The sequence below is a fragment of the Lonchura striata genome, chromosome 14 (assembly GCF_050655825.1).
Source record: "Lonchura striata isolate lonStrDom1 chromosome 14, ASM5065582v1, whole genome shotgun sequence".
NCBI classification, from domain to species: domain Eukaryota; kingdom Metazoa; phylum Chordata; class Aves; order Passeriformes; family Estrildidae; genus Lonchura; species Lonchura striata.
Window position 1 is genome coordinate 1,279,807 of NC_140716.1, and position 24,680 is coordinate 1,304,486.

General features: G+C 64.7%; 2 protein-coding genes across 7 annotated transcripts in view; one reads left to right on the top strand and one right to left on the bottom strand.

Annotated features, from left to right (window-relative positions):
* Nucleotides 1-15,937, top strand: part of CASKIN1 (CASK interacting protein 1) — a 28,569-nt gene extending 12,632 nt beyond the window's left edge. Inside the window, exons 2-21 of one of the 2 annotated variants that reach the window (XM_031506099.3) lie at nt 1,353-1,404; nt 3,217-3,314; nt 3,397-3,542; nt 3,627-3,722; nt 4,304-4,434; nt 4,503-4,611; nt 5,026-5,134; nt 5,235-5,329; nt 5,411-5,528; nt 6,952-7,167; nt 8,966-9,076; nt 9,190-9,308; nt 10,200-10,287; nt 11,539-11,636; nt 11,741-11,851; nt 11,922-12,023; nt 12,434-12,572; nt 12,643-14,751; nt 14,854-15,244; nt 15,626-15,937. In XM_031506099.3, the coding sequence (XP_031361959.3) occupies nt 1,353-1,404; nt 3,217-3,314; nt 3,397-3,542; nt 3,627-3,722; nt 4,304-4,434; nt 4,503-4,611; nt 5,026-5,134; nt 5,235-5,329; nt 5,411-5,528; nt 6,952-7,167; nt 8,966-9,076; nt 9,190-9,308; nt 10,200-10,287; nt 11,539-11,636; nt 11,741-11,851; nt 11,922-12,023; nt 12,434-12,572; nt 12,643-14,751; nt 14,854-15,244; nt 15,626-15,722 (4,535 nt within the window). In that variant the 3' untranslated portion in view covers nt 15,723-15,937. The remainder of the gene's footprint in view (nt 1-1,352; nt 1,405-3,216; nt 3,315-3,396; nt 3,543-3,626; nt 3,723-4,303; nt 4,435-4,502; nt 4,612-5,025; nt 5,135-5,234; nt 5,330-5,410; nt 5,529-6,951; nt 7,168-8,965; nt 9,077-9,189; nt 9,309-10,199; nt 10,288-11,538; nt 11,637-11,740; nt 11,852-11,921; nt 12,024-12,433; nt 12,573-12,642; nt 14,752-14,853; nt 15,245-15,625) is intronic. The other variant, XM_077786920.2, reaches the window with a different exon arrangement.
* A 1,827-nt stretch (nt 15,938-17,764) lies between these two features.
* TRAF7 (TNF receptor associated factor 7) overlaps nt 17,765-24,680 on the bottom strand; it is a 29,370-nt gene continuing 22,454 nt past the window's right edge. For all 5 annotated transcript variants that reach the window (XM_021551074.3, XM_021551076.4, XM_085592032.1 and 2 more), the window contains 11 exons: nt 24,476-24,549; nt 23,985-24,033; nt 23,733-23,860; nt 22,654-22,736; nt 22,321-22,360; nt 21,911-22,027; nt 20,725-20,847; nt 19,881-20,000; nt 19,258-19,389; nt 19,024-19,143; nt 17,765-18,475 (listed from right to left, as the gene is read on the bottom strand). In XM_021551074.3, coding sequence (XP_021406749.1) covers nt 18,461-18,475; nt 19,024-19,143; nt 19,258-19,389; nt 19,881-20,000; nt 20,725-20,847; nt 21,911-22,027; nt 22,321-22,360; nt 22,654-22,736; nt 23,733-23,860; nt 23,985-24,033; nt 24,476-24,549 — 1,001 coding nt within the window. In that variant the 3' untranslated portion in view covers nt 17,765-18,460. The remainder of the gene's footprint in view (nt 18,476-19,023; nt 19,144-19,257; nt 19,390-19,880; nt 20,001-20,724; nt 20,848-21,910; nt 22,028-22,320; nt 22,361-22,653; nt 22,737-23,732; nt 23,861-23,984; nt 24,034-24,475; nt 24,550-24,680) is intronic.

Consider the following 24,680-nt stretch of genomic DNA (forward strand, 5'->3'; position numbering starts at 1 on the left):
CTGGCAGCAGCACGGGGCTGGCGGGGACTGGGTCAGTCCTGGTGGCACAGGGGCTCTGCCCACCAGTAATGCCCAGCTCTTCCCAGGGGAGCACGGGGATGCTATGGCAGGGATGGCATGTGGGGGTTTCCGTGGCTTTCCTGTCCCTCCCTACACCCTGGGGACCCTGTGGTGTCCTGTCCCTCTCCAGGCACCTTGCAGTGCTCCTGCTCACCCCACAGGAGGCACCTCATGTGGGAGGAGAGCCTGGGGACCTGGTGGCTGGCTGCTGTGGCAGATAGGACCCGTCCTCTGCATTGTCACCTGCCACACGGGCTGTGCCAGCATTAGCAAAGGTCCTGCAGCTCGGAGAGCTGGGCAGCCCTGGGGTGCAGCAGGAGCCAGCTCTGGGTGCCAGAGCCTCTGTCCTGGCCCATCTGCGCTGCGTGGCCTGGGCAGGGCTGGCTCAGCCTGGCACCGCTCCCCAGGCTTGAGGGTCAGGGCTGGGCACAGCCACCCCTCCTGCTGCTGCTGCCCTCCGAGCCCCGTTTGTCCATGCGGAGGCTCCTGGGCTGTGGCACAGCCCTGTGTGCAATAATTCCATAAACACGGGGACACTGCCACGGGGACATGGAGGGGGAGAGAGCAGGGCCACGGCCAAGGTGCACAGGGAGTGTCTCTGGCCCCACATTCCCCTTTTCTGTCTGAAGCAGCCCCTTCCAGCCAGCTTCTCCCAACCGGAGCTCAGCTTGTCCCTGCCTTTGCCCATTGTCCCTGCCGGGCCATGCAGCCTTTGGGTCCTCTCCCATGGACTCGGGGCTGTGCTGGAGCTCTGCTCGCTGTGCTGGGCTCAGGGGCTGCTGTGTGGGTCCCCACCCGGGCTCTGCCCTGCTGCTCCCACCCTCCTCCTCCTCCTCCTCCTCCTGCTCCCGCTCCCGCTGTGGGAAGAACAGCTCACTGGAAAGCCTGAGTGGCATTTTTCGGGTAAATCTTATGTAAATCTGGCTCCGTCCTTCCTCGTGCTGCTAATTGGATTGCCCCGGCGCGGTTTAATTTCCCAGCAGTGCTGGGGGGGCTGGGGGCACAGGGGAACGGGCTGAGCTCTGCCCGCCGGGGGCTCCACGGGGCTGTTCCAGAGAGGGGGGAACCCCAGGCAAACCAGGGGGGAATGGGCAGAACCTGGTGCCAGGAGGAACCCCCGGGCTCTGCCACCTTCAGCAGGGACCCCCACCCTGAGCATCCTGAGCTGCAGGGAGCTCCATCCTCGGTAGGCAGGGAAACCCGGAGCTGCCAGCACGTCACCTCCCTGCTGTGCCCCGCGTGCCTGCACCAGCCACCTCCTCTAACATCCTGCCCCCCTCCCTCCCTTCCAGAGCTCCTCGGATCAGCAAAGAAAGTCAACGTCAACTTCCAAGACACGGACGGGTGAGTGGGAGCCCAGGCCCGGCTGTGGGTGCTGTGGGGTGCATGCCAAGGGTGCTGTGAGCAGGGGTGCAGCTGCTGTGGGGGTCCCGAGTGTCTGTGTGGGAATGCCAGGCTCCCCGAGCTGCCAGCTCCAGTGCCAGGGCTCTGGCCCCCAGCAGCCCACGCAGCTGAGCCCTGGAGCAGCACCAGAGGAGGCAGGGGCAGGGCTGTGCCCCACATCCCAGCACGTTTGTCCCAGCCCCGTGGGGCTCCTCGGGAGCTGTGCAGGGATCAGCCCTGTGGGGTGCCGGGTGGGAGAGCCGTGACCCCGCCAGGCACCGGCGGCGCTCCCCAGCCACATCCAACGCAGAGGGGCCGCGGTCACCCCCGCTAATTGCACTAATGAGGCTGCAGGGAGGCAGCCGGGGCCCTGCGCAGGACGGGGCTGCCGTGGGAGTGCTGCTGCTGGGGCTGGGCAGCAGCTGCCCCCGGCTCCCCCTGCCCCGAGATCCCCGGCCCATGCCCTGGGGACATATGGGCACAGCAGCCCGGGTGCCTCCTCATCCTCCTCACCGGGGTGGTGGCAGCGGGCATCCCCTGGTACCTGCCAGCTCGTGGCTGTGCCGGGGGCAGTGGGACATCGCCCCGGGGGCCACCTCACGCTCCGCAGAGCCAGCAGCCCTCAGGAGGGCCGAGCACCACGGCAGGGCTGGGGGGCTGCAGGCAGGGCCCGGCTCGGATCCGGCTCCTGGAAGGTTCAGGGGGTGCTGAAGCAAAAGGGGAGCAGCCTCCAGATCCTGGAAAGGATCCCCCGGGATCCAGGCTGCAGCCTGGCTGTGCTGTGCTCTGGGTGGGCTCAGCCGGCCCCGTGCCTCAGTTTCCCCATCCCAGCAGCGCTGGCTCGGTCCCGGCTGGCAGTGCCGTGGCTGAGCGCCGTGCTGGTGTCCCCGCGCTGCCCACGGGGCCGGTGCCCGGTGCCCTGCTCGTGGCCGAGGTGCCCGGCTGGGCCATGAGGTGCCCGAGGGAAGCCCCGAGGCAGCCCCGAGGAAGGCTGCGATTTGCACCATCTTGAGCGGATTTGAGCAGGGCGCCGGAGCGGAAAACGTTGACATTTCCCAGGCAGCCGTCGGGCTCGTTCTCCTGTGCGGGCTGTCTGCTCGCATCGCCGCTGCCCGCCGGGGATCGCGGCGGTGCCGGAGCCCGCTCCCCGCGGGGCCGCGTCCCCTGCCCGGGGATGGTCACCCACACCTGCCCGCGGGCGGCCACAGAGGCCAGCGTGTCCTGGGGGCTCCTGGCCCTTTCCCATGCTCCGGTGGCAGCGGGGTGGCCCCGGGGAGGGGACGGGGACGCCGTGCGCGGCCAGGAGCGGAGCGGCGGTGCCAGCTCGGAGGATGCCGCTGCCGGGAGCACAAGTAGGTCAGCTCCCGGCTCGCTTCCCGGGCGGGAGCTGCGAGGGCAGAGCAGAGCGGGGCCGGGGGCTTTGCCCACCCCGCAGCCAGGCCCGACCCCGGGCAGGGCAGCGCTGCCATCTGTGCTCGTGGCCGCGCTGCTGGGGCCAGGCTGGGGGAAGTGGGTCAGCGGGGAGGGGGCTCCCGGCACCCCCACCCTCAGTGGGCACCCCAGTGCCTGCCCTGCCCAGCCCGGCGGGGGCTCAGCATCCCCAGGAAGGCAGCAGCTCTCACCCCAAAACCTCTCGGAGCCGCTGGGGGTGGCTTTCACGGAGGGCAGGGCGGCCCCGGGCTGCTGCAGAGCTGCGGTTTGAGGCCACGGTGCTGGGCGGGGGCTGGCAGGGCTGTGGAGGGGACGGGCCCCTGACACCCCCTCGGTGCCCAGGTTCTCGGCTCTGCACCATGCGGCGCTCAACGGCAACACTGAGCTCATCTCGCTGCTGCTGGAGGCGCAGGCTGCCGTGGACATCAAGGACAACAAAGGCGAGTGCCCGGCTCTGTGCCCCGCTCAGGCTCTGCCCGCTGGGCTGGCACACGGAGGGCTCACGGCTCCTCGCTCCTGCAGGCATGCGGCCCCTGCACTACGCGGCCTGGCAGGGCAAGAAGGAGCCCATGAAAATGGTGCTGAAGGCGGGCTCCTCTGTGAACATCCCGTCGGACGAGGGCCAGATCCCCCTGCACCTGGCAGCGCAGCACGGCCACTACGACGTGGTACGGAGGGGACGGGGTTGGCGAGGGGGTGGTGCCAGCCCTCTGCCCCTGCCCTCACCCGGTCGGGGTCCTGCTTGTCCCCAGTCGGAGATGCTCCTGCAGCACCAGTCCAACCCCTGCATCATGGACAACTCGGGCAAGACGCCCCTGGACCTGGCATGCGAGTTTGGCCGGGTCGGGGTAAGTTCTCCCAGGGCTGGGTCCTCCTCTGGGGACTGGGAGGGGACAGGGGCACTGGGCGGTCCCCAGAGAGGGGGACAGGGACACTGGGAGGTCTCCAGAGGGGGACAGGGGCACTGTGAGGTCTCCAGAGGAGGACAGGGGCACTGTGAGATCCCCAGGGTGGGGACAGGGGCACTGTGAAGTCCCCAGAGAGGGGAACAGGGACACTGGGAGGTCTCCAGAGGAGGACAGAAGCACTGTGAGATCCCCAGGGTGGTGACAGGGACACTGTGAGATCCCCGGGGTGGGGACAGGGGCAGTGTGAAGTCCCCAGGGTGGGGACAGGGGCAGTGTGAGGTCCCCAGGGTGGGGACAGGGGCACTGTGAGATCCCCAGGGTGGTGACAGGGGCACTGTGAGGTCCCGGGGTTGCTGGAGCAGCTGGAGGGGCACAGGGCTGGCCGGTGCTGGGCTGTGCAGTGTCCTCACGGCAAAGGGGTCTCTGGGCGCTGGCGGGGGGCCGGCGGGGGCCGGGGGCCGCAGCCCGGGGGGCGGCCGAGCCCCCTTGCAGCCCTGCTCCGTCTGTGTTTGCTGAGCCAGGTGGTGCAACTGCTCCTGAACAGCAACATGTGCGCGGCGCTGCTGGAGCCCAGAGCGGGGGACAGCGGCGACCCCAACGGCACCAGCCCCCTGCACCTCGCTGCCAAGAACGGCCACATCGACATCATCCGGTGGGTGCCGTGGGCGGGGGGCAGTGCCAGCGCCCCCCGTGCCCCGCTGACCCCACCGTGCCCCGCAGGCTCCTGCTGCAGGCTGGCATCGACATCAACCGGCAGACCAAGGCAGGCACGGCGCTGCACGAGGCCGCTCTCTGCGGCAAGACCGACGTGGTGCGGCTGCTGCTGGATGTAAGGGCCCCCCTCGGCACCCCCAGAGCCCCCCGGGCACCCCAACCCAGCCAGGGGCTGTGGGAAAGGGGGTGACCCCGCAGCTGGAGGCACGGAGCAGCTTGTGCAGTCTCCCAGGGAGCAGAGCTGAGGGTCCTGGGGGGACACACCAAGGCATTGAGGGTCCTGGAGGGGACACACCAAGGCACTGAGGGTCCTGGGGGGACACACCAAGGCACTGAGGGTCCTGGAAGGGACACACCAAGGCATTGAGGGTCCTGGGGGTGCACACCGAGGGGAGAGGGTCACAAGTGGGGTACACATGAGGGTCTGAGAGCTGTGCCCTCCAGCTGCTGGTCTCCTGGTGGCCTAGGGAGTCACAGGGGTGGCAGGATGGGGACCGGCCTCTCCCAATCCCTCTCGGTGCCGTTGCAGAGCGGGATCAACGCCCACGTCAGGAATACCTACAACCAGACCGCCCTGGACATCGTCAACCAGTTCACCACCAGCCAGGCCAGCAAGGAGATCAAGCAGATGCTGCGGGGTAGGGCTTGGAGGGCACAGAGTGGCACGAGGGGCGCCGGGCTGGGGGTGCCAAGCCCCGCGGGGTGAGCGGCTGGCGACGCTGCCCTTCTGCCCCGCAGATGCCTCGGCAGCTCTGCAGGTCCGGGCCGTCAAGGACTACTGCAACAACTACGACCTGACCAGCCTCAACGTGAAGGCCGGGGATGTCATCACCGTGAGTGCGGCCGGGGGGGCCGGGGACAGCCCGGTGGCAGCGCCAGCCCCCGGCCCGGCCCCTGACCCGGCGCTCCCGCAGGTGCTGGAGCAGCACGCGGACGGGCGCTGGAAGGGCTGCATCCACGACAACCGCACCGGCAACGACCGCGTGGGCTACTTCCCCTCCAGCCTCGTGGAGGCCATAAGCAAACGAACAGGCAAATAATCCCCCCTCCAGCCCCGGGGAGCCCTGGCTTGGCCGGGTGGGGACCGGCGTGCCGGGGGCTGCAGCGGTGAGGGCAGAGCGGGGAGATGCCCCTCACGCACGTGGGGTCGGTGTCCCCGCCGTGGGCATGGGGACGGTGCCCAAAAGTGTGTGGGGTCGGCGTCCTCATTGTGCCTTGGGGCCAGCGCTCCCATCGGCGCAGGGTCCGTGTTCCCGTTGTGTCTGTGGGGTCGGTGTTTTGGGGGACGGTGCTGGCTGCCCTGGGGTGCTCTGGGGTCAGCCCTGGCTGCCCTGGGGCTGGGGGAGGCGTCGGAGGTGCCGGGAGGTTGGTGCATGAGGGGTGTCACTGCGCTTTGGGGGGACTGGCACAGCAGTGGGGTCGCAGGAGGTGGTGCTCAGGGTCCGTGCAGTGCCAGGGAGTGAGGCTGTCACACGGAGACTGTCTTTGCAGCCAGGGGCCATCTCAGGGATCGGCCCCCGCGCCCCTGCCCTGTCCCCATCCCCATCCCCACTGTCATCCCTGTAGGCTCCTGGCGGGCTGTGCAGCCCACTGGGGCTGGGACACTTCCCACTGCAGGCAGAGCTGAAAGGTCCCACATCAACCATCCCACCCCAGCCCTGGAGTGGATCCTGGGGCAGCCACACCACGGGGACACAGGCAGGGACTGGTGGCACACGAGCAATGCCTCAGGGCAGTGGCAGCACAAGCGGCTGCCGGGCAACTCCTGGAAGCTCCTGGTGCTGGGCAGGCAGGGGCAGAGCCACCCTCCGGGTGTGGGTCATGTGCCAGTACCAGAGGTGCCATCTGTGACTGCTGGGCTGTGCCCCGTGGCTCCAGGGCTGCAGCTGGCCCACAGCAGTGCCAGCCGGGCTGTGGGGCTCTGTGGCCACCCCGCTGACCACAGCTGGCCCACAGCAGTGCTGGCCAGGCTGTGGGGCTCTGTGGCCACCCTGCTGGCTGCGGTGGGGCAGCAGTGTGGGGTGCAGGCGCTGTGCCACGGCTCAGCCCCGGGCACGGAGCCGGTGCTGCTGCCTCTGCCCGCAGCCCTGCTGCCCCGGGATGGCCCCGCAGGGAGCAGGGGGTGGCAGCCTGGCTGGGAGCACCCCGAGCGGAGCCGTGGGGCTGGCACGGTGCCCGTGTGGGATCTGCGGGCTGTGTGCGTGCCCTGCGCCGGGCTGTGCGTGTGCTCAGCTCCCGCTGCTGCTCCTCGCTCGGCTCCGCATCCGCTGGGTCTCGGTTCTGGCTTCTCCACGTCCCTTTGGTCGCTTCTTTTTTGATTCGCTGCCTTTCCCCCCTTTCTTTTCTTTTCTTTCTTTTTTTTTTTTTTTTTTTTTTTTTTTTTTTTGGTGGCACTCAGCGTGTCTCTATTATTTTGATTCTTTTCATTTTGTCTCTTGTTATGTTTTATTATCAGGTTCATGGGAGACTGTAACAATCCCCCAACACTTCCAAAAGATCCCGCTCCCGGCTTACGGGGCTGCTGTGCTAAACGGTGACGCCTCGTCCCATCCGTTCCATTCCCTGCCTCCACCTCCACCTCCACCACCACATTCCCATCAGACTCTTTTCAGTTCCTTTGGCTATCACAGGCTCTCCCCTAGCAGTGCCGACGAGCCGCGTTACGGACAAGGTAGTTCACCGCTCGCTTCGTGCTCTCCATGGATTTTCCTTTCTTTCCCTTTAAAGCGTGTGTCGAGTCTTTTCTCTCTGCTCGCCCTCTCGCCCTCACCGGGGGGCTGCAGGCCATGTGTGTGTGTGTGTGTGTGTGCATGCAGCGTGGGGCTGCAGGCCGTGTGCGTGTGTGTGCATGCAGCGTGTGCATGCGCGTGCATGCGTGCGGCGGGGGCGCCGGGGTGGCACGGGCGTGCCATCGCTCCCCACGCCCGCTCCAGCACCTGCCCGAGGCACAGCCACCCTGCCCACCCCAGTGTGCCCCGTGCTCGTGTCCGGGTGCGTGGGCACCCCCAAAGCGCTCAGGGCCTGTGCCGGGCAGGGCTGGCAGCGCAGTGCCACGGCTCTGTGCCACGGCTCTGTGCCACGGGCTCGGGGACCCTCTGCCAGCCACAGCTCCTGCAGGGCCCGGCTCTGAGCAGGCAGGGCTGCACGCGTGGAGCTGGAAGGGGCCGTGGCTCTGGGGATGCTCTCGGGGCTGGCTCAGCGCAGGCAGAGCCCGGCTGAACCCTGGGGACCGTCCCCGGGACACAGGCAGGTGACGGATGCCAGCAGTGCCCAGGGGCAGGGGCTTGCAGGGGCGCAGTCCTCGATGCCTCGGGCAGGGGTCTGTGCACATGCCCTGGTGGCAGCGGCTGAGGAGGTTGTGCGGGGGGCACTGGGGCCGTGCTGGCACTAGGGACAAGGGAGCACTTCTTTTCTCTGGGGCTTTCTCTCCTGCTGGGGTGGCATGGAGCTGCACAAGCCCAGGCTCCTCTTGGTGTGACCGTAGCATGTGCAGCTCAGGGATGTGCCAGTCTGATTCAGTGGGGCCGTTTGTCCCCTGCTCAGGGATGTGCCAGTCTGATTCAGTGGGGCCGTTTGTCCCCTGCTGTGCTCCTTCAGTGACTTTATCACCTTGTACCCTCTGCCCCCTGCTACGGTTGGTGCTGTTGGAGTGAGCAGCTCCGTGAACAGAAGTGGCTTGGTTGGCAGTGGGGTGACAACGTCCCACAGCTGGTGGCAGGGTGGCAGTGCCCCGTGGCTGGCAGGACAGTGGCACAGCCATGGCAGCACTGGCTCTGTAGGGCTGTTGTCCATCTCACCTGATGCTGTTTTCCCCCTGCACTTGGAGCTGGGTGTCCCTGGGGCAAGTGGGACCTGGCAGAGGTGGCCAGCACAGTGAGCTGGTGAGGAGCCGTGCCCTGGGGTGACCCTCAAGCTGTGCCCCAGAGGAGGGCCAGCTCCTCTCATCCACTGCTGTGTCCCCTGGGTGTCACCAGGGTTTCAGCACCCGGTGCCTGGTCCTGCACAGCTCCCGTGTCCCCACAGATGGGTGCAGGCAGCTGCAGGGACATGGGGACAGTGGGGTGGGGACCCTGGTCCCCACTGCTTGAGTTTGCCCGGCTCCCTTTGCTCCCTGTACTGGGTCACGTCCCCATCCCATCCTGTGAAGGGATGGCACAGTCCCTGTCCCTTGTCCAGGCTCAGCCAGGGCACTGAACACCCCACTGTGGGCCTGTCCCTGGCTGGCAGTGAGGAGGGGATGCTCTGCACGACAGGGCCCAGGGCTGGTCACCGTCCCCTCAGCCTGGGGTGGGACAGGCCCTAGGATGGCTCTGGCACCCCTGGGCAGGACACAGCCGGGCTCCCACACCTTCCCTGCGGGGCTGCTCCCGGTGCGGCGGCGCCAGACCGGGCCGTGGTCGCCTCGTGCGAGCCCGAGCGCGGAGCCCCGCGCCTGACGGCCGCTCTCTCTGCTCTGCTCTGCCACCAAGGGTCCCGCGGGGCCGACATGAGCCCGTCCCACCTGTCCCCGTCGTCGCAGGGCGGATCGGCCACGCCAGCCCCCGCCGAGGAGATCTGGGTGCTGCGGAAACCCTTCGCAGGTGCGGCGAGCGGCGGGGACGCGCGGGACGTGGCGGTGGCTCCGGTGGGCACGGCCACGCCGCGGTGACACTGGGCTCAGGGCCCTGACAGCCTCTCTCTCCTCTGGGCGCAGGCGGTGACCGCAGCAGCCTGGGCAGCACGGGCAGCGTGGCCTCGGCGCGCAGCTCGGGGAGCGGGCAGAGCGCGGGCAGCGGGGCGCACGCCCTGCACGCCGGCTCCGAAGGCGTCAAGGTAAGGCAGCCCCGGGGCGGCCGTGCCAGCTGCTGCTGGCTGCAGTCCTGCAGCGCTTGCTGCCTGCCCTGCGTGCCACCAGCTATGCTGTCACCGACAGCGGCCACCAGCGCGTCCCCTCCACCCGGCCCCCGAGTGCTGCCTGGGTCCGGGCCCAGCCCCTGGCAAAACATTCCACAGGCCCATCCAGAGCTGCTGTGCCACGTCTCTGCTGCCACTCGCAGGGGTCTCTGCACTGCGCTCTGCACTGCCCTGCCCTGCACACACTGCTGCCACTGGCCTGGCACACTGCCACCAGTGCACTGCTGCCACCGGCCTGGCACACTGCACTGCACACTGCCCTGACACCGCTGCCACAACAGCCCTGCACTGCCCCTGGGCTGTCCCATTCCCTGGCAATGGCACCCACCAGCCCGCTGACCCAGCACCCACCAGCCCTCTGACCCCAGCACCCACCGGCCTGCTGACCCCAGCACCCACCAGCCCACGTCCCCTGGCACCCTGCCTGCCGTGCCCACATCCTGCCCCTGACCCCCACCATGCTGCCGGCCAGGGGGGCTCCGTCCTGTGGGCACAGGGCACCCCACAGCCCGTGCCGGCAGCCTGGGCTGGGCATGTGCCAGGCTGGCTTTGGGGTGCGGCGGCGCCGCGGGCTCCTGCTGCCGGCAAAGCACCATCTGCTGCTCCCGCGGCTCCCGCTCTCCCCGCTGCTGCCGAAATCTGCTGCAACCCTCCCTGCCCACCCGAGCCCGAGCATCCACGAGCACCCGCAGCATCCACGGCACCTGCAGCATCCACGGTACCCGCGACACCCGCGACACGCACCCGCCGGCCCCTCCGCCCGCCTCACTCCTGCCTGCTCTCTCCCCCCATTCCCGGGGTGTTTTTCAGCTGCTGGCAACGGTCCTTTCCCAGAAGGCTTCTGCGCAAGAGTCTGCCGTGGGCGATGGGCCGGCCAAGGCGCAGGACATCCCCGCAGGTGCGTGCTGCGGCCGCCCGGCTGCCGGAGCAGGAGGAGCCCTGGCCGTGCCGTGGATCCAGGGATTTGTCTTTTTTTTTATTGCCACGGCACCCGTCGCCAGAAGAAAAACGTGTGGGTAAAAAATGACTCTCTCGCCTTTCGGCTGCTGCCAGGCCTTCTCCTGCCTCGGTTAGTGGGGGCCCGTGGGGGGGCGGGGGGCGGCGTGGGGCGGGCAGGGGGGGCACCGCTGCTCCCCGGCCCCTTCCCTTCCCTGGCCCCCCGCCAGCCCTGCTGGAGCCCGAGCGGGGTCCCCACCCCGCCACCGCCGTCTGGGGGGCTGCGGGGAGCATGGCCACGCCACGGGGGTGCCCACGCCACGGGAGTGGCACGTGCCTGGGAATCGGGGGGACAGACGGGAGATGCACACGTGGGGGTGGGCGTGGGGGGATGCCCCGAGCTGCGGGGACGGGAGGAGGCAGCGGGCACAGAGACCTGGGCAGGGGGGATGCGCTCAGGGGAGGGGGTGCGCACACGGAGGGGGGCGGACACGCGGGGAGGGGGGCGCAGGCGTTGCTAGGGAGAGGGGGAAACATGCTGGAGCGATGCAGACGCAAGTGGGATGCAGACGTGAGGGAGATGCACACGGCAGAGGGATGCACATGTGAGGAGGATGCCCACGCGAGAGGGATGCGGATGCCCGGAGGATGCACGCACAGGGAGGATGCACACACGCACACACGCACGGAAGATGCAGTTGCTGGTGGGGGGGAAGGGGCTTCTCTTGTCCATCCTCATCAGAAGCCTGAGGGAAAAATTTCAGGGCAGCCCTCCGTACCCTGGAGGGAGGGCACCAAGGGATGCCCGTGGGGGGGTGCCCAAGGGATGAACAGCTCGAGCGAGCCTGCCTGGCGGGTGGCAAGGCCAGAGGAGTGGGGCCAGAGGGTTTTGGGGAGAGAGACCGCTGTGGCTGCTGCCTGGGCACCAGGGACGCTCGCTCTGGAGGCCAGGTCTGGCCGAGTCCCGCTGCTCGGGGCCCTGCTGGGTGCAGCAGCTCGCCTGCCCCTCCCCGAGGAGCAGCACCCTGTCCAGGCACCGCGGGTGCTCCGGGCTGCTGTGCTGGGTGGGTGCCGCGCTCCTGTGCCTCCCTTGGCCCTGCCAAGCCGGGGGTGCGGCTGTGGCAGCCCAGGGCAGGGCTCGGCTCTCCCTTCCACCTGGCCGGAGCCCGGGGCTGGGCAGCCCGGGCCGCGCTGACCGCTGCCCCTCCGGCAGGTTCGTCGCGGTCGCAGAGCGTGGCCAGCTCCCCCTACGCCCCCCAGCCCCCCGCCGAGCCCCAGCTGAAGAAGATGGAGCCTCCATCAGAGGGGAAGGTGAGCGGGGAGCGCGTGGTGGGGACAGCCGGGGGGACATGGGCAGGAGTGGCGGGTCCCCGTGCCCAGAGCTGCCCCCATCCCCGCGTCCCCTCTCGCCCCAGAGCTCGGAGGCCGTGTACCAGTGGCTCTGCAAGTTCCAGCTGCAGCTCTACGCTCCCAACTTCATCAACGCCGGCTACGACATCACCACCATCAGCCGCATGACGCCGGAGGTGGGGCCGGGGGCGGTGGGAGGGAGGCACGGCCGGAGCAGGGCGGCACTGACCCCCCTCTCTGCCCCAGGACCTCACGGCCATCGGGGTCACCAAGCCGGGGCACAGGAAGAAGATCGCCTCCGAGATCAACAACCTCAACATCCCCGAGTGGCTGCCCGAGTACAAACCGGTGAGGGCTCTGCAGGGCCAGGGGCACAGAAGCCACATCCATGGTGGCAACGAGTCCCCTCCTCTCTTCCAGGGAGGGGTGGTACTGGACTAGGGTGGGAGTTGGCTCCATGGTCCCAGAGCTGCCCACGTTCCCTCCTGGCAGCTCCCCAGCAAGCATCCATGTGCATGTGGCACTGTGACACCCTCCTGCCCCAATGTCTGGGCACAGCGAGAGCTTCCCACGGGAATAGGGCTGGCAGTAGCCCAGGATGCTTGTGGGGCACAGGGACAGCACAGGGACAAGGAGAGTCCCCTGGGGCTGCGATCCCCCAGCAAGATGGGATCTCCGTGGCTGCCGGGGTGCCTGGGGTGGCGGGGCCAGACCCTGCTGCCAGCTGGTGCTGAGCCGTGCCCCGCACCCCCACCCAGGCCAACCTGGCACTGTGGCTGTCCATGATCGGCCTGTCCCAGTACTACAAGGTGCTGGTGGAGAACGGCTACGAGAACATCGACTTCATCACCGACATCACCTGGGAGGACCTGCAGGAGATCGGCATCACCAAGCTGGGTAAGGCCCCGCGCGCGGCGCTGCCGGCGGTGGCCTCGGCGGTGCCACTGACGGCATGTGCCGCCCACAGGCCACCAGAAGAAGCTGATGCTGGCGGTGAAGAAGCTGGCGGAGCTGCAGCGCGCCGAGCTGGGCAAGTACGAGCCGGGCACGCTGAAGAGGAAGGCGTCGGGGCCGAGCCCAGAGGTGCTGGCCATCGAGTCCCCCCCGCCAGAGCCGCCCGAGTGCCAGTCGCCCAAGATGACCACCTTCCAGGACAGCGAGCTCAGCAGCGAGCTGCAGGTGGCCATGACGGGGGAAGGCCCCGAGGAGCCCCCCGAGAAGGCGACGAACCCCGCGGCCCCCGGTTACCGCTCGCCGCCGGGGCTGGGCGGCCGCGCCCGGCTGATGAGCAGCTCGCAGGAGCTGCTGGGGGACGGCCCGCGGGGCGCCCCCGCCGCCGCCATCTCCAAGAGCCAGGAGTACCTGGCCGAGGGGGCCGGGGAGAGCCCCCCGGCGCCGCCCAAGGAGAGCCGCCCGCCCCGGCACGGCCACCCCGTGAAGCGCGCCAGCGTGCCGCCGGTGCCCGGCAAGCCCCGGCAGCCCTTCGCGGCCTCCGCCGGGCAGCTGACGCCGCCGCAGACCCCCGGCAAGGCACGACCCTCGTCCCCACAAGGCCCGGCGGCCCCTCACGCCACCGCCAAGGTGAAGCCCACCCCGCAGCTGCTGCCGCCCGGCGAGCGCCCGGCATCGCCGCGCTCCCTGCCCCAGTCGCCCACGCACCGCGGCTTCGCCTACGTCCTGCCGCAGCCCGCCGAGGGCGAGGCGGCGCCGCCGGGGGTGCCCGTCCTGCCCGTCTCGGTGCCCGTGCTGTGCCTGCCGCCGGCGGGCGAGGGCGAGGAGGAGCCGGGCAGGCCGAAGAAGCGGGCGCACAGCCTGAACCGCTACGCCGCCTCGGACAGCGAGCAGGAGCGGGACGAGCTGCTGGTGCCGGACGCGGGGCCCTACGCCACCGTCCAGCGCCGCGTGGGCCGCAGCCACTCGGTGCGGGCACCCGCCGGCGGCGACAAGAACGTCAACCGCAGCCAGTCCTTCGCCGTCCGCCCCAAGAAGAAGGGACCGCCGCCGCCCCCTCCCAAGCGCTCCAGCTCCGCCATCTCCAGCGCCGGCATGGCCGAGGACTTCCCCAAGGAGGGTGAGGGCGAGGCGGCCGTCGGAGCCCCGAGCGCCGAGGGCGAGGGCCGCCGGGAGCAGCGGCGGGCGAGCGACCTGGGCGGCAGCGTGGACACGGGCAGCGCCGGCAGCGTGCGCAGCATCGCGGCCATGCTGGAGATGTCCTCCATCGGCGGCGGCGCCCGGGCGCTGGCGCTGCAGAAGCCGCACGTGGCAGCCGGGCCGGCGCCGGCCAAGGCGCCCGAGGGCTACTACCTGCAGCCCGGCCCGCCCCCGGGCAGCCCCGACCGCGCCCGCGTGGCCACCGTCCTGGCCACCGTCAAGCACAAGGAGGCCATCGGGCTGGACGGGGAGGTGGTGAACCGGCGGCGGACCATCAGCGGCCCCGTCACCGGGCTGGTGGCGGCCGCCCGCCGCGAGCGCGCCGACAGCGTGCGCTCGGAGGCGGCCGCCGACGGCCCCGGCGAGCGGCTGCGGGTGGAACGCGGCGGCTCCCCCGACGGCATCCCCTTCGCCGAGGACGGCACCCTCACCATCAAGCAGCGGCCGCGGCCCCTGGGGCCGGCCCGCGGGGAGACGGGCGAGGGGCTGTCCCCGGCCCACCGTCACGGGGACCTGGCCAAGGTGGAGGCCAGCGCCACGCTCAAGCGGCGGATCCGGGCCAGGCAGAGCCAGCAGGACGGCGTCCGCTTCGTCCTCACCGAGTCCGACACCGTCAAGCGCCGGCCCAAAGCCAAGGACAAGGAGCCGGCGCTGGAGCCGCCCACGCTGGCCGTGTACCAGAACGGCACCGGCACCGTGAAGCGGCGGCCGGCCTCGGAGCTGAGCGGGGCCGAGCCGCCGCCCACGCCGCCGCCCGCTGCCCGCCCCGACGGCCCCGAGTTCGTCCCGCCGCCCGCCGAGCCCAAGAAACCCTTCAAGCCGCCGGTGTCCCCCAAGCCTGTGCTGACGCAGCCGCCTCAGAAGATGCCTGGGCCGCCGGTGCCCGTCCCCAAAAAGGTGCCCATCCCAAGCCCCGGCAGCCCAGGTAGGTGCCCGCCAGCCCCCCGCGACGGGCGCTCCGCGGGGCGGACGCCGGGGGTCCCAGCCGGCCCCGCCGCCCTCCTGCCCCTCTCCCTTCTCTCCGCAGAGGTGAAGCGGGTCCATGGCACGCCGCCCCCGGTGTCCCCCAAGCCCACGCCGCCCCCCACGGCGCCCAAGCCCCCCAAGCCCCACGCCGCCATCCAGTCGGTGAGCGCCAGCTCCACGCCGGCCCCGTCGCCAGCCCGGCAGCTGAGCCCCGCGGCCAAGCCCTCCAGCACGCCGCCCTCGCTCTGCTCCAGCCCCGCCAAGCCCCTGTCGCCCGGTGCTCAGCCCCAGCAGGTGCCGGTGAAGCCGCCGCGCTCCACCATCGCCAGCCCGTCCGTCGACAGCGGCGGCCCCGAGCTGGCGCAGCAGAAGCTGGAGGAGACGAGCGCGTCCCTGGCCGCCGCGCTGCAGGCGGTGGAGGAGAAGATCAAGCAGGAGGACAGTCAGGCAGAGTAAGGGGGCGCAGGGGTGGGTGGTGGGCCACGGGGACGGTGTGGGGTGCCACCGAGCACAGGAGGCCGTAAGGACCGTGCAGGGGTCGGGCTGTGACACCACGGTGGGAGTGGGATGGTGCTGGGGGACCCTGGTTGGAGCCGCCCTGGGGAGGTGACACTGAAGGACATCTTGCTGGAGCAGCATGGGCAGGGGGACCTAGGCATGTGGGTGCCCTGGGGCTTGTTTTGGAGAGGGGACGCTGGGGACGTGGAGCCAGAACACTGCCACGGCACTGGGGACACAGTGCTGGGCACTGCAGGGCAAAAGGGCAGGAGGGCCGTGCCATGGGACAGTGTCCCTGTCCCTGCCTGCCCTCACCCGTCTCTGTCACCCCCCAGCTCGGCCGTGGAGTCGAAGAGCACCGTGAGCATCCTGGACGACATCGGCAGCATGTTCGACGACCTGGCGGACCAGCTGGATGCCATGCTGGAGTGAGGGGCGCCAGGGCCCCGAGAACCTCAGGGCTTACGTGGGCACAAGGGCACAACGATCCACGACCCCCCGGCCCCGCCGCCCTCCCCCCGTCCCCTTTGTACAGCCGTCCCCTCCCGGACATCCCGTCCCTCGGGGTTTGCACAAAGAAGAAGATACCTCAGGATTGTGCTCACGGACTCGGCGCCGGCTCCGGCAGGACTCCCTTTTGCAGAAGCAAAAAAAAAAACCAACAAAAAACAACAACAAAAAAAAGCAAAAACAAAAACCACAGAAACAAAACCCAACAGAAGAAACAAAGCAACACGCTCCGGACCGAAGCGGGGCTCCGGGGGGCTCCCACTGACCCGTCCGGTGGCCGCCCGTGCCCTGCCAGCCCCGGTGCCGCGGGTCACCGCCACCCGAATGTAGCACAAGCCCTGCCCGGCGCGGTGGCTCCGCCAGCCGCGTGTCACCGATGCCGTTTGCTGGTGGCGGGGCCGGGCGGGCAAATGCACTTGGGTTTCTTTGCTCCGTTTTTAATTTTGATTTTTAAACTTTGTTTTCTTTCTCGGTCGGCGTTGGCGGGGGCGGGCAAGGCTGGCGGTGGCCCTGGGGGCAGCGGGACGTGCCCCTGCCCAGCCCCTCCCCGCCCGGGGACAAGACGGTGATAAGCTATAAAAAAAAGTATTAATTTATTGGAGGGGGGAAAAAAAAATAAAAAAAGATATAAAGCAGATTTCCCCCAACCCCAAAATAATAAAAAAGAAATAAACTTTAACAAATATATATTTAAAAGATTTAAAAATATTAGCAATTATATATAAAGCAGTTTAAAAGAAATCAAGAGAAAACTGGATTTTAGCTTGAGAAAAACTATTAGATTATACTAAGCTGTGTGTCTTGTGGCAAACTCATTTAAGAGTAGCACAATATTTACCTTTTCTCTGGGTGGAAGGTACGTGCGAGCGGTTCTGGTCGGGTTTTCCGTTGGGATTCAGTGTCGCGTCTTTCTTTTTCCACCGTTATGAACTCAAAGGATGTGCCTTGTTTTATGGAGGTTTTTGTTAATTCTCACACTGGAGGTGTTTCATTTCTTTTGGAGTGTCTTCAGCGTTGGGTTTAGTTCCTTTTTGTTGCTTTTGTCGTTGGTCTGTGTCTGGGTGTGCGTGGGTGTGCGTGGGTGTGCACGCGGGGTGCGTGTGCCCGGTGTCCCGCGGGAGGCACCGCTGTATATTCCTGTACAAACTGGAGTTGGAGTCTGGTTCAGTCGCTTGAGTCCTGATGAATGCATTTTTTGCTTGTGGTTTCCAAACAAAAGTGTTGCTGTTCCTTTCTTCCTCTCGAGACGTGGAGTGGTCTCTGCCTCCTTCCCCTCTCCCTCCCTGCCCTGTCTCCCCCGTCTCTCCCGTTGTGGTCGCTGATCCAGATGTGTTTGGCACAACTTTGAAATTTCTTTTGAAAAAAAAAAAAAAAAAAAAACAAAACACACACAAAAAAAAGACTTTAAAAATAATTAAAAAAATAAATCACCCGCCTGAAAATATCTGTTGAAAAGAAAAAAAATATGTATCTAAAAAAAAAAAATCCATAAAGTTCTACATGATGGATATATACATATATATATTTTTTATGATTAAGTTATGGACTCTGTATCGTATCCCATCTGTCCAGCTCTGCATCTTGGTGCTGCTCCCTGCTCTTCTGTGCTTAGATTTCACCTCTACTCGTCTTTATTCTTCCTATTCTGAATTGTAGATGGCTCGTGGTGCTGTGAAGACGTTTGCTCCTATACCAAGTCTGGCAACAAATATTTAAACAAAAATAAAAAAAATAAAACCCTTGCCGGGCTGCCACCACTGTTTGTGTCCCCAAGCCCTCCCGAGTCCTCGTGGTGTGACGAGTGTTTGTGCTGCACCGTCTGAGGGCACCCCTGGGTGCTTCTGTGGGGTGCTGGGGCCTGGCTGGGACCTGTCCCCTGTGGCGTGTAGGGCCCAGGCACTTCAATTTTCACCCCACGGGGCCAGTGCTGGCTGCTGGCTCCCTGCAATAACTCACACCGGGCAGGAACAACTCTTTCTGCTTTTATTGTCAATGAAGAAATCATCAAATCTATATTACAATCTTAAAAACAGTAGAAAATGTGAGTAAAAATGCAACGGAGGCTTCTTGTCTTTAATGTGGAGACCATTATTACAGGGTGGTGAACAATGGGTTTGTGGAACTTGATTTGAGAACTAGCTGTGGCATAAAAATCGTACCTGGCTACTCAAGGAAACATCTCTTCCCAGATGGATCGGCCCGGCGCCTTGGCAGTAAAATTAAATAGTAGAGACAGAAAGGGGTCGGGTGCCCACCCAGGGTACGGCCTAAAGCTCGGTCCTGCCACGGACAGGGGCCAGCCACGGACAGGGCCCAGCGTGTCCCCACCAGGACACACGGATCTGTCCAGTCCTGGTGCTGGCCAAGGCCCAGTGTCACCCCAGCCCCAGCCTGGGGGTGTCCCCAGCTGGGGGGGCACAGGCAGAGGAGGGCTCTGGCACTGCTTCCTCTTTTCCAGTCATGGGGCAGATCTGAGGGAACACCTGGAGCGTCCGTGGGGCAGAGCCGTCCGGAGAGCCGCCGGCCGAGGGGCAGCAGCAGCAGGCAGTGGTCAGTGCAGGAGGAGCTGCAGCAGTCGTTTCAGTGGTGTGGTCACCCACAGGCCGATGGAAGGGAGAGTTTTTGGTCTTTCAGTGTGCAGGACTCGTGTGGCGCTCTCGTTAGCACGTCCAGACCTGCAGACAGACAACGGCACCGCAGGCAGTGACTCCTGAGCAGCCCCGTGGGCTTCTCCTCATCCCCCACACAGCTTCCCTCTGCACTGCCAGCATCCACAACACTGCCAGGAGGGAAACCTCCTGCCCGTGGGGAACCATCCCCTTGTTTCAAAGAATCCCAGAGTTATTGAAGTTGGAAAAGACCTCCAAGATGATCTAATCCAACCTGTGACTGATCCCTACCTTGTCACCCAGCCCACATCACCAAGTGCCACATCCAGTCATTTCCTGGACACCTCCAGGGATGAGGAGTCCACCACACCTCCCTGGACAGCCCCTTCCTTAGCAACTCATTCCATGAAGAAATTTTTTCTGACGTCCAACCTGAACCTCCCCTGGCCCAGTTTGAGGCTGTGTCCTGTTGTCTGGCCACTTGTTCCCTGGGAGCAGAGCTCAACCCTCACCTGGCTCCACCCTCCTGTCACTCTGACTCCTAACTCATCTAACGCCCTAATTCCAGCACTGGAGGAGCCCAAACCAGGCAGGAGAAGCCTGAGCAAACCCACCTTGACAGTGCTGTCCACGGCGCCGGAGAAGAGGCGGCCGCGGGACACGGCCAGGGCGGTGACGCTGCCCTGGTGGCGCAGCAGGGTCTGGGTGCAGATCATGTTGTCCATGCTCCACACCTGCGGGGACACGGGGAGCGTGAGCCCGGCCCGGGGAGCACCGGGGGTGACACGGGTGACACGCAGGGCTGGGGATCCCCCGCGCTGTCCCACGCGCCGGGTCCCCACACGCACCCTGAGCGAGCGGTCGTAGGAGGCGCTGAAGACTTTGGTTTGATCGGGCGTGGAGATGACGGCCAGGGCGTAGACTGTCCCCACGTGCCCGGTCAGCGTGCGGACCTGCTCCTTGCTCTCGATGTCCCACACCTGTGGGGCACAGCCGGGCTTGGGCACTGCGCTGAGGCCACCCCCATCCCCTCCAGGAGCTGCTCCTGACTCCACACCAGCACAGGTGAGTGCTGTGTCCGAGGGACAGCCAGAGCCAAGGGGCAGCCAGAGCCAAGGGGCAGCCAGAGGCAGGTGCTGTGCCCGAGAGACAGCCAGAGCCAGATGCTGTGCCCAGGGGACAGCCAGAACCAGGTGCTGTGCCCAGGGGACAGCCAGAGGCAGGTGCTGTACTCAAGGGACAACCAGAGGCAGGTGCTGTGCCCAGGGGACGGCCAGATCTGGGTGCTGTGCCCGAGGGACAGCCAGATGCAGGTGCTGTGCCCAGGGGACAGCCAGAGGCAGGTGCTGTGCCCAGGGGACAGCCAGAGCCGGGTGCTGTGCCCGAGAGCACAGCCAGAGGCAGGTGCCCACCCCCACGCCCCCGTCCCCATTCCTGCTGCTCCCAGCAGCCCATGCCAGCTGCTCCATACGTGGATGAGGTTCTCGTAGGTGCCGCACACGATGTGGTGGTTGGTCACGGCGATGGAGTACACGCTGCCTCCCGACGTCTGCAGCACGTGCACACACTCCAGGTTCCGGATGTCCCAGATCTGAGAGAGATCGAGCAGAGGCAGGATGAGACCCTTCTCCACAGGGGAGATCCCTTGCAGCCATTCTGCCACGCACAGAGTCGGCCTGGCTCCCCGTGTGCCCACATCACACCTTTGGGGACAAACCTATCCAGCTGGGAATGTTCAGCAATGAAGAACAAATCCCTGTTATCTTATTTAGCTGCCCAACTTTAAATATCCAGGTTGGAAACGTTGTGTGGAGACTTCACACCCTTTGTGTGTGACTGCATACATGCGCACACACAGCCCAGTCCCTGACAGCACTAAAAACCAATGCAGACCAATTAACAGAGATTCATTAACACTGAGAAGGGCAACTTCCAATTTTCCTGTGTCCCCCAGACTGTTCACCCCTGAGAGGTGACCTATTCATCAAAACCTGAGCCAGCACAGAGGAGGGAGGGCACTGGGAACCCTCACAGGGATTTATGGTAGCTCTGCAGCCAGGCAGTGACCTTCCCCTGTTATCAGCAGGAGTGTCAGTGCAGATAAGGCTGAAGGCGCCGTGCCTGAGGCCCCGTTTGTCCCAGGGAGCCTCCCCAGCAGCTCCCGAGGCCCAGCCTGCAGGGATGGAATCAGCACAGGAAAACCCCACGTGTCAGCAGTGCTCTCATGTGTCAGCAGTGCTCTCACGTCCCAGCTGCAGAGCACAGAGAGGAACAGGGAGAAGGGGCTTGGGGTGTCACCAGTGCCAGGGACCCACCTTGATGGTCTGGTAAGATCCACTGTAGAGATAATTCTGGGAAGCCACCAGTGCTCGAACCCAGTGGTTGAGACCTGTCAGCTCCTTCTTCAGCTTGAGCTCAGTACCCACAATATCCCACACCTGTGGAAAGCAAGGACACACACAGGGGGAGGAATCTCAGTGGGGCTGGGCAGGACACGGACAGCAGTGCCTGCCCACCCTGTCTGAGGCCCTCACAGCTCTTGGGGGATCCTTGTGCCAGCTCTCCTGCCTGATGGGAACTGCCTGATCCCACTGACTTGCTGATAAAACCCAGTAAATAACTGCTGAGGAAGCACATTCCCTGAGGGAGCCAGCCTGGAGCCTGCATTACTGCTGGCAGAGACCCTTCCCTAGCATGGCCACGGGCTGCAAAATCTAAACCACAGCTGCAGCAAGGAGCTGCCCTGCACTTCCACTCCCACAAAGCTCCTCTCCCATCCCTTGCACCCCCAGCACACAGGGACTGGCAGATCTCACTCCCCCCACTCACTCTGGGCCTGTCTGGATCATTGGCAGGTAGTGGCCAGGGACGACAAACCCAAAAGGCCCCAAATTCTCCTTGTGCTGTGTGGCTGCTCCAGCCTAGAGCTCTCTCCAGAGCTGAACCACTCCAGGCCCCAGATAAAGAAAAGAGCACAGTCCTCTTACAGATGGACGGGCCCATAAGCTGTCTCACCAGGAGCTGGAAGCAGAACCACAGGAATCTAGCCAAGGCTTTAAAGGGCAGCCTGAAAAGCTGTTCCTGATTTCTGCATGTTTTAGGTAGGGAATGCAGACTCAAGATCCTTTGGAGGTGGTTTCAAAACAGACAGCCTGAATCCCCAGCCAGTTCTGGAGCCCAGACAAAATTCCCAATGGTCTGGGCAGGTCTGTTGGGGGCCTGAGGACACACATTGCTCAGGAAGTGCCAGGATACTCCAGCTGCAGCCTCGGGTTTACAGAGCTGGAAGAAATAAGTGTTTTTGCAGCCAGAGAACAGCTTTCCCTTGAGCACAGAGCATGGGCTAAACCTCTGCAGTGCTGGCTGCTCTGTGGCTCAGGAGACCTTAGCAACAAGGTCACCTACAGGTCAAAATGCCACTTCCTTCCTCTTTGGACACTTCTGCCTGAGAGTTTGTACTCCTGGTCCCCAAGCAGCCCCTGAGGAGCCCTGGAGCTGCACCTTGATGGCTTTGAGGGAGCCACTGAAGAGCATGTTGTGTGAGGAGACCAAAGTGCAAACAGGATTGTCGTGCGCTCGGATCGTGTTCACCTTCTGCAGGTTTTGAATATCCCAGACCTGCAAACAAGAACCATGGAATGGTTTAGGTGGCAAAAGCCCTCTAAGATCAAGTCCAGCGCTGTCAAGCCCACCAAAGCAGAGCACCCAGGAGGGGCTGGGCAGGCCACCCTGCCCCAGCCCAGAGCACCAGCCCCCTGCTCCCAGGCAGGAGCTGGGAGGAGGAAATGCAGCCTGTAGGAAAGCCCCCAGCCCAGCCCAGGAGTGGGTCCAGCACAGGAGGGTTATCAGCTGCCCAGCCTGGCACAGGAGGGGCAATCCCTGCTGCTGTGGGTGCCCCCACGGGTACTCACGATGATGGTGCAGTCAGCAGAGCCACTGTACAGCTTGTTCCTGCAATGACACCGGGACACAAAGGGGGTCACCGAGGGACAGCACCACGGCAGGTCCCACCCAGCTCCTCCCTGGCACTGGGAGGACAGGAGCTGCACCCCCACAGTGCAGGGAGGAAACCAGGACACAGGCGAGACCAGAGAGACACACTCTTTGTCCACCTTTCCAGAGCAAAGAGGCCAAGATACGCCTCTCATGCCTGATCGGGCACATGCAGGACAGAGGATGGGAATTGTGAGGGGCCCCAGGGCTGTCCCCACTCTCCCCAAAGACAGGAGCCCCTCCTCACTCACCCCTGGATGCAGAGAGCCAGCACAATTCCATCATGACCCTCCAGGGTCTTTTGGCACTTGTATGTGGTACAGGTGTCCCACACCTAACAGAAAACACGAGGCAGAGATTGGACCCTGGGCAGGATGGCAGCACCCAGAGGAGGAAACGGGCTGGCTGTCACCTGGGCACTGCCACCTGGGCACTGCTGCCAGCCCCCAGGCCTGCAGGCTTGGCTAGCAGAGGAATGGACTGCAGAGGGTCAGGCTGAAGCTAACGAGCCACAGGACAGCAGCTGGTCCAGCTCTGCTCCCTCAGCCCAGGCCAACACAACACTCTGAGACAAAGGGGCAGCTCTCAGGCTCCTTTTAGCACTTCCCACCCATCCCAGGGCTCCAGAGGCACAGCACAGCTTCCTCTGCCACTGCAAAGGCTTTTCCCCTGAGCACACAGGGCTCTCTCAAGTGTGGTGCCCAGAGCAGCCAGGACAGGGGAGGAATTCTTCTTTCCTTCCCTAACGTACAGCAATATCCATTTCCTTCCATGTGGCTCTAAAACCAAGGGAACTAAACCAAAGCTCTGCTCCTGGCAGGGTTAGTTGTGGCAGCCCATGGGGGTCCCCAGCCTGGCCAGCAGCCACCAGCAGCCACTGGTGACACTGGGAAGGGCTGTTGAGGCTGCACCGGGGCAGTGCTGTCAGTTTGAGTTACTGAAAACAGGACAAAGGAAAACAAACATGCCATAAAACAGGGAAAGGACATATTGGATCAGGGACAAATGTTTTGTTCTAGGATGACTTTTTGTAACAAAGGAACATAAAATCAGAAGCTGAAATAGTCGTGAATACCCTAAATGCCACATAAAGCAAAACCAGCAGCTGCAGGAATGAGATCCTAATCAGGGCTTTGCAAAGATCTCTGTCTCTCAATTTTGCCAGCACATAATGTTTCCTTGCAGAGAATTTTGTCTAACTATAATCACAAAGAATAATTTGATTCTTTGGAGAGAACTTTATGAAGTGACATCTGCCCACCCCACAAATGAACTCGGCTTCTGTTCCACGTGCAAATGCAGGAGGTCCATGGAATAGGGAAGCTCTTACCTTAATGGTTTTGTCTGAGGAGCCACTGAAGAGCAAGTCTCCTATGGAGTACACACACAAACACCACACGGGGCCCTGGTGGCCCACAAAGGTGCCCTTGCACTTGAAGATCTGCTGAGGATCATAGGCTGCAGAAAGGAGAGGCAGGTGAGGCAGGGAGAGCAGTGCTGCTGCTCTGCACAGCTGGGACAGCAGCCAGGAGGGCTCCCTGGGCATCCCCCACACCCAGCCCCAGGCAATGGGCATACTCACATCCAAGGATGCCCATGTTGAGCCGAGCGTTGATGTGGGAGAGCTCATCCTGAAAAACACAACAAGCTGTGTGAGCTGTGGAGCCATCCAGGCCAGCCTGCCCTGGACATGGCTTCAGGACTGTCCCCTCCACTGCTACAACCCCTCTTGTCTTCTTGACTCCCACAGGGCCCGTCCTCTGACCAGAGGTCTCTGCTCTACTGTGATTGCCACATCCCTCTGTCACCTCCTCCAGAGACCACGGGCTCTGCAGCACCTCACACCTGCATTAAACTCTTCAGTGCTCAGAGAGGCCCAGAAATGCCTCTTAGGATATACTGTCCTCACTCTGCAATTCACCAGACTGCTTGGATCTGCTTATCTCCCTGCTTTCTGCAAGCAGGGAGGAGGGGACAATGCCCCTGTAGAAGGCCCAGGCTTTGGAGCAGAAGGCTCTCCCCAGAGCAAAAGAAGCCCAGCTAGGAGCAGAGCCAGGTAACTCCCATCCTCACGTTCAGCATGGAGGCGTCCCTGCGGAATTCCATCAGGTCCTCGCTCAGCTTGCTCTGGTTCTCATCCAGCACATCTGCAAGAGAGGGACAGGCCCACAGTCACTGCAGAGCCACTGGTGGCACCCCAGGAACAGGCAGAGGGCAGCCACTGCCACCCAGCCCCGCCACACGCTGCTGCCATCAGCAGGGAGAGCAACCCTGTAAC